Source organism: Manacus candei, unplaced genomic scaffold (assembly GCF_025592945.1).
Source record: "Manacus candei isolate 608988 ecotype Guabito, Panama unplaced genomic scaffold, ASM2559294v1 h1tg000070l, whole genome shotgun sequence".
Classification (NCBI taxonomy): Eukaryota; Metazoa; Chordata; class Aves; order Passeriformes; family Pipridae; genus Manacus; species Manacus candei.
In genome coordinates this window covers 2,219,005-2,226,489 of record NW_026138118.1, presented here as the reverse complement: position 1 = coordinate 2,226,489, position 7,485 = coordinate 2,219,005, and the positions used below count along the sequence as shown (strand labels likewise).

At 62.1% G+C, this 7,485-nt stretch overlaps 1 protein-coding gene across 3 annotated transcripts; it reads left to right on the top strand.

Moving 5' to 3' along the window:
* The first annotated feature begins 270 nt into the window (after positions 1–270).
* On the top strand, positions 271–7,196 carry TCEA3 (transcription elongation factor A3). 3 transcript variants are annotated; one of them, XM_051807197.1, is made up of 14 exons: positions 271–531; positions 2,048–2,110; positions 2,215–2,320; positions 2,647–2,812; positions 3,082–3,150; positions 3,371–3,439; positions 3,566–3,649; positions 3,925–4,002; positions 4,101–4,255; positions 4,531–4,592; positions 5,437–5,586; positions 6,112–6,258; positions 6,353–6,424; positions 6,545–7,196. In XM_051807197.1, the coding sequence occupies exons 1-14, from the start codon at positions 463–465 to the stop codon at positions 6,551–6,553; spliced, it is 1,299 nt and encodes a 432-aa protein (XP_051663157.1). In that variant the 5' UTR covers positions 271–462; the 3' UTR covers positions 6,554–7,196. The 3 variants fall into 3 exon arrangements, with proteins under 3 accessions (XP_051663157.1, XP_051663158.1, XP_051663159.1); XM_051807198.1 differs by having other exon boundaries at positions 2,012–2,110; XM_051807199.1 differs by lacking the exons at positions 3,371–3,439; positions 3,566–3,649.
* The last annotated feature ends 289 nt before the right edge of the window (positions 7,197–7,485 follow it).

Genomic DNA, 7,485 nt, shown 5'->3' with positions numbered 1-7,485 from the left:
CCAAGCATCTTGCTGCCGCAGGACACCAACTTCGGGAAGAGCAGAGTTTGCCACGCAGCACTTTCCCCCTCCCCGTTCCCCCGTGGCCCTCGGGATTCCCTGGCTAAGCCATCCCGGTGCCAAAGCCCCAACCCTGTCCCCGGACCCCCCGTGCCCCCCAGGGCCGCCACAGCCGCGCCTCCCCCCGCTCCTGCAATCGTGGCTCCCGGCTATATTTAGCCCTCCCCCGTGCTATTTCGCCTTCCTGGCAGGAGTTTATAACTGGCCGGGACAGCCCCACCTCCTTTCTGCTTTCTCTCTCTTCCCTTCCCTTCCCTTTCCCCCTTTTCACCCCTCTTTGCTCCCTCCCACCCGCCTGCCCGGGACCCCCCCCCTCCCCAATGCTGGCAGTGCCCGGCTGTGCCCGTGGCCACCGTCCTGCCCCGCGGGCCACCAGAGCCCGGCGAGCCACGAGCCCCCGGAATGGGGCCCGCTGAGGAGCTGGTCCGGATTGCCAAGAAACTGGATAAGATGGTGGCGAGGAAGAGCACGGTAAGGTGGCCGAGCTGCTCGGGGTGCGTGCGTGCACATTCACACACGTGTGCGTTTGCACACACGTGCACATTTACACACGCGCGTTATTTACGGGCGTGTTTGGACGTGGCAGCGCAGATTGGGAAAGGGGGGGGCCGAGGTGTGCCCTTCACCCCCCTTCCCGTTCACCCTGGAGGGGCCGAGTGGGTTTTTAGGGGGTGCTGAACCCCCGCAGGTGCCTCCAGCACCCCCGGGGTGCTGCCTGTGCCACCCCACCCTGCCTCGGGACCTTGGGGCCAGCACCCGGGGGGGGTTCATTTTGTCCCCAGTTTGAGGCTCTCCTGTGCCCCGTTGCTCCCAGACAGTGGGATGTGGGGGTAAGGAGGAGGTCTGCCCATGGGTGGCAGCTCCGGGTGCCCCTCAGCAGTGCCAGACTGTGGGTGACAGGTGTTTGGCCACCGGCCCGGCCACCAACACCCGATCGGTGCCGATGCCGCGGGCTCGGATCCCAGCGAGGGATCACTCCGGGCTGGGGGACACAGCCCCCCCCAGCCCCACAAGCCCTGCCTGTTGCAAAAGGAGGGGAGGGGGCTGAGCGCTGGCCCCCCGGGTGGTTTTGGTGGTGCCAGGGGGAGCCGGGATCCAGCCCTGCCACTCTTGTGCCAGGTGAGGATCCATCCGGGGATCCTGGTGAGCCGGTTACGTGTGCTGAGCCCGGCCCTCAGGGTTAATATTTGACTGTTTCCAGCGGCCTTTGCCCCGACAAGGTGCAGGCTCCTGGGTGCAGGGGGGCAGCTCAGGATCTGGTGGCTTTTTGGGGTGCCAATGCTTGGTACCAAACCATATCCCTTGGGAGCCACACGGGCTCTGTGTCCTGCTGGGAGTTACCCCCGGGGTAACTGGGGAGCTCCACACCCCTCCTGCTGCACTTTGGGAAGGGACAGAGCCAGGGGCTGACCACAGCCTGGGGTCATTCCTGCACCCAGCATACCGAGGGGGGCCTTATCCAGCCCCTGTGGTGGGGGTCCATGGAGCTGGATCCCTGGGGGGGGATACCTGGGAGCTGGGTCTGCTGCTGGGGCTCTAAAAATACTGAGGAGGAGTGGGAGGACACCACACCCAACTACCTTTAGCCCAGGAGACACTGTGGGGGGTCAGGATGAAATCCCGGGGTGGGTGTGTCCCTCCTGCCCCTGGGTGGGGACACTCGGAGGTCCCCCAGCCATGGCCAGCTCCCAGCAGCCGGAGTTTCCTTAGGGAGGGGTTTTTCTCAGGTTTTAAACTCCTGCTCTGCAGCTGGAGACATGATTTGGTGCTGGGATGGCCCGCCAGGATTTGGGTGTGGGATTTTTCTGTGGTGTGTTGACACAAGGGGTCAGATGTTCCAAGGGACCAGCCCAGCGCTGCTTTGGGTCCCCTTGGGGTGCCCTCCCTGGTGCTGCCTGGTGCTGGCGAGGAAAGGGGGGACATGCAGGCCCCCTACTCCATTTATCTCCAGCTCCTCAAGGGCCCCCGTGGCTTCTCCCTGCTCTAGGAAGGGGCGCTGGATCTGCTCAAATCCCTCACCGGCTACACCATGACCATCCAGCTGCTCCAGGTGAGGGGCTGGGGGTGGGGGGACACCCCCTGGGGCGGCTGGTCCTGGCCCTCCCGTGCCAGCTGGCACATCCCTAAGGATGTGTCCCTGCCGCGTGTCCCCAGACCACACGGATCGGGGTGGCCGTGAACTCGGTGAGGAAGCACTGCTCCGACGAAGAGGTGGTGGCCTCGGCCAAAATCCTCATCAAGAACTGGAAGCGGCTGCTGGGTGAGCAATGCCAGGGGAGGAAGGAGCCCCCCAAAAGCCTCGACCTTCCCTGGGCCATCCCCGAACCCCAAACCCCAGGGAGGCTGCACTGGGATCAGTCCCAGCCCGTGCAGGCTCCCCTAACCTGTAACCCAGCCCTCCCAGGCAATGAATGGACTTGGACTTTCCAAGGGCTTGTTTTCGCTCCGGGATGGAGTGGTGTAAATCACTGTGTGCCCCACCAGGGGTGAGCATCCCCCCCAGTCATCCCCCAGCCCAGGATGCAGCTCCCCAGGTGCCCTGTGCTGGTTTGGGCTGTGGCTGTGACACCCAAATCCTTCCCCCAGAGTCCACCACCCCAAAGAAGGAGAAGGACGCGGATGGGAAGAAGGAGAAGGACTCGGATGGGGACAGGGACAAGAAGAAGGGGCTGGATGTTTCCAGCTGCCCCAATGAAGGGGTGAAGCACCCCAAGAACCCAGCTGAGAAGCACAAGGAGAAGCACAAGGAGAGGTGGGGGCTCCTGCCCCCAGCTGGGGGGCACCAGGGGCTGATATAAGACCACCCTCTGTTTAGTCCTTAAGAGTTTATCCCTCTCTGCCTGCCCCTGGATGCCCACACTTCTGGAGATGAAAAGGGCAGCAGAAGCAGCACCAGGGTGGCTTTTGGAGGATGGATAATTGGGAATTTTTTATTTTCCTTTCTCTAGAGCTAATTATTCCTTGGATGAGGGCTGTTTGGATGGTGCTCATCTGACCCTGTCCCGCTCTCTCTCTCCCTAGGAAGCCCAGCAAATCCAGCTCTCATGCTGCCACCACCCAGGGCCACTCTGCCAACTCCAACCCAGAGAGGTACCTGCTGAAGGATGCCCTGAGCTCACACTGGGCTCTGCTGGGCATTGCCAGCCCAGGGGAGGCTTTCCTGGCAGCCTGGGGGTTGTGGGGCTCAGGGCTGACCCAGCTAGGGATGGGCTGTGCAGAGGGGCAGGATCTGGCTCACAGGACTCTGGGAGATGCTGGGGCTGGGCTTGCTGAGAGCATCTCTCCCTTCCTTTGGGCTTCCATGGTGAAGAGAGTCCAGTGACAGCCGGAGCCCCACTGCATCCTCCAAGAAGCCACCTCTGGATGGCAAGAAAGAGAGGTGGGTGCTGGGCTGGGTGGGGATGGGGGAGGTTGGACCCCACCCCCTCACTGGGCTGTGGTTGGGGGTCTGGACCCACTGCCTAGTCCCTATCACTGTCCTCTGACCTGGGGCTCGTCCTGCCAGGAGGGACTCTGCTGACTCCAGGTCCTCCACCACCTCAGCCGCCTCCTCCTCTTCCTCCCCACAGAAGAGGCTCTCGGGGGAGAGGTAAAGAGGGGACGTCCCAGGGCAGCCTGAGGATGCTTTGGGAGTCCCCTTTGGGGATGCCCTGACCGTGGGAGCCCCATCCTGGGTGGGCAGAGATGGCTGGGAGCCCTGATCCTGCCATAGGCCCTGGGACATTCCTTGGACCCTGGGGTGATTCCTGTTGGCTTCTGAGCACTCACATTGATGTGCTGGTGCCTGAAGTCCTGCCACCATTCCCTCTCCCCTGTCCTGCCCGTCCCATGTCTGGTGTCATCCCACTGTCCCCTCTCCCCCAGGAGAGCCTCTGTGGGCTCCAGCCCCTCTCCAGCTCCCACAGGCTCCCGGAGAAACTCCAGTGACAGCAAGGAGGAAAGGTAGGAGAGACCCATCCCGCTGCTGCAAGACCCCGACAGGTCCCTGGGGCTGTGCCAAGACCTCACCCCCTGCCTGTCCCCCTGGTGTGCCCCCACAGAGCCAACAGCAGCAAGGGCAAACCAGAGACACCACGGACCCCCACCAGCCCCTCCTTCTCTCCCAGCCCCTGTTTCCTGGCCCCCTGTTACCTGACAGGGGATTCCGTGCGGGACAAGTGCATCGAGATGCTGACGGCCGCGCTCCGTGTGGATGGTGAGCAGGGCTGGGGGGGCTGCACCCCAACCTGGGCTGGTTCTCCTGTGGGACAGCCCTAAAGGGAGCCTTCGGCGCCAAAATGAAAGAAAAGGAGGTTGGTAGGGGTGGTGGGGATGGGCCTTTGTAAAGTTCAAGGTGGGTAAAAATAGGTATTTTGGAGATGGGGTGTCTGGGATAAGCAGGGGGAGGACGTGAGGTGTTTTGGGGGGGGTGCAGTGAGACTTGAATGGTTTCACACCTGAAAGTCACCCCTTGACCCCTCTGTCCTTTAGATGACTACAAGGAGTTCGGTGTCAACTGTGAGAAGATGGCATCGGAGATTGAAGACCATATCCTTTGGGGAGGGTGGGGGTCCCCGGGCACTGTCTGCTGGGGGGGCACACGTGGGCTTGAGAGTGGTGATGGGGACAGGGCAGAGGGGGGCAGGGACAAGGACAGAGTGTGACAGGCTCTGCTGTGCTCGTTGCCTGCAGAGGGAGCCCAGACCACGGTTAGAGGATGCAGAGGCTGATGTTGATGCTGGTGTTGATGGTGAGCAGAGCATCGCCTGAGCACCTGCCTTAGTCCGGGGGGTCTGTATGTCCCCTCTCAAACCACTCTGCTCAGGGACCTGCCTTCATCCCTGGGGAAAGAAACCCAAACCCAGGCAAGGCCTTTTCCTTGAGCCTGCTGTGGGTGCCTACGTGCCCAGGCTGGCAGAGATGGAGCCACCTCCACCCATGCCCAGTTCAAGACCTGGGGGTCTCTTGGCAGCCCCCCAAGACCGAAATCAGCCCCGAGGTGGGGCCGTACCCCTCCTGGATACAGTTTGATTTTTGGTGCATCCCAGACTCTGTGCCAGAAGCTGCCGGCTCAGCCCACCTGCCCACACCTGTGCAGGCAGCAGGTGACTTTTGGCCATCCAGGGAGGAGGGAACAGGCTGAGTCCTCTGCAGCACGAACTTGTCACAGCACAGGGCTTGCTGACAGTCCCTGAGCCCCACAGCCTGGCCTGGATGCCAGAGGCATCCAAGGCAATGCAAAGCTGTTCTCTTCCCAAAGCTCTGCTTCACCCTCCTAAACTCGAGGATGGGGACACTCAGGGAGCGAATTCCCATTGAAATCAGCCATCTCCTCGTGGGCACCGACCCTGGTGACAGCCAGCAGCCCCCTTGATTCCTTGACAGGCCCCACATATCTTCCAGGAGCTGAAGAGCACGGACATGAAGTATCGCAACCGGGTGCGGAGCAGGATCAGCAACCTGAAGGACCCCAAGAACCCCGGGCTGAGGAGGAACGTGCTGTGTGGGGCCATCGAGCCCGCCCTCATCGCCCGCATGACCGCCGAGGTGGGCACGGGGCGGGGGGCACGGGGCTGATTCGTGGGTCACACCCATCCTTCCTCCACAGCAGATGGACTTGGCTTGGTGGTGCCCACACTGGGCTTGTCCCAACACCACCTCGTCCCATCCCGGTGTTGCCTGGGCCACAGGGAGCAACAGGCACGGGGAGAAAGTGGAGGCACTGCCCCTCAGAGCCCTGCAGCCCCCCCAGCCCATCACAGAGCTGGCTGTGGGGTGTCACAAGGGCAGCAGTCAGCCTGCAGGGTCCCCATTCCTCCTCCTCAACTGGAGTCTACAAATCAGGCTCCTGGGAAGCCCAGTTTCCCCTGCAGGGAGCCAGATCCCTGCAGGCAGCAGTTTGGGGTTGAGGATGGGGTGATTTTTCCACCTGGGTGGGTCTGATCCCTCCCGTGAGCACGGAGAGCAGGATCAATCCTGGTCCGGGAGAGGACGGGGAGGGTGCTGGGCCACGGCAGGTGGCTGTGAGCAGAGCTGTGGCCACACTGACCACGGGGCCGACACTGGTGGCAGGAGATGGCCAGCGATGAGCTGAAGCAGCTGCGGAATGCCATGACCCAGGAGGCCATCCGGGAGCACCAGATGGCCAAGACGGGCGGCACCGTCACCGACCTCTTCCAGTGCGGCAAGTGCAAGAAGAAGAACTGCACCTACAACCAGGTCAGCCCTGGGCCCTGGGGAACCCCAGGAGGTCTCTCCTGGCCCCATCCCCACCAGAGGGGTCTCTGCTGACCCGACCCCTGCTCCGTCCCAGGTGCAGACGCGCAGCGCCGACGAGCCCATGACGACATTCGTGCTGTGCAACGAGTGTGGGAACCGCTGGAAGGTCTGTGCCCATCTCGGGGGGGGGGGGTGGCTCACCAGCCCTTTCCTAGCCCCCCCAGAATGTTGCCTGGGGGGCTGGGTGAGGGCTCACCACCTGCCCTGTGCTCTGCCTCTCCTGCAGTTCTGCTGATGGTGCCGCTGATGGGGCTGGAGGGAACGTGGTGCGAGATGAGATGCTGTGTTGGCCATCACATGTGGGGAGAAGGGTGACAGGGTGGCACCAGTCCCTACACCCTGGCTCCCTGATTCCTTGCACTGGGCTCCCTCAAACATCCCAGGCAACCAGGCTCCAGCAAAGTCTGTTTTGCTCGAGAAGGTCCCAGTGAATTCAATGGTTCCTCCCTGTAAATCCCTGCCCTTTGCTCAGGTTGAGCTGGGATCCCACTGGGAACAGGCTCATCCCTGGATAGAGAGACTGGTATGACCTGGGCAGCGTGCCCTTCCCTGTGGGAGACCTGGACCTGGATGATTTGGGGGCAGGAGGAATGTCATCCCATGGATGTGGGGCTGTGCCCAGGGTTGGGAGTGGGTCAGGTTTTAACCCAAACACCTCCTTCCTCACCTGAACACTCGGAGGGAGGGCATGGAGGGGACAGGGTGGTTGCAGGGTGTCTGGATGCTCTTGGGATGCCACTGTGTCCCTCTATACTGAAACACAAGGACAATCCATCCTGGCTTGAGGGCACTGTGTCCCAGGGAAGAAGGAGGGATGGCGGGGAGAGGAGTGAGGAAAAACCCTCCAGCCAAAACAATAAAGGTGTAACTGTCTCTGAGGCACAGACTGTTTTGTGAGGGGGTCCAGCACCTCTGCCTCAGTTTGTGCCCCCCCAGCTCGAGCCTTGTGGTCCTCTGAGAGCTCCCACCCAGCTCCAACACACACCCTGCATCCACCAGCCCCCAGCTTGGGATGTAACTCTGGCTCGATGCTCATCCATCACCTGCCTGGTGATTAAAACCCTTTAATTATGGCTGGAGCAGCTCCCTGGCTGGGTCTGGACGCTGTGGGCTGTCCCACGGCAGGGCAGAACCTCCACTGACAGCCAGGAGGGTTTTCCAGGGAAA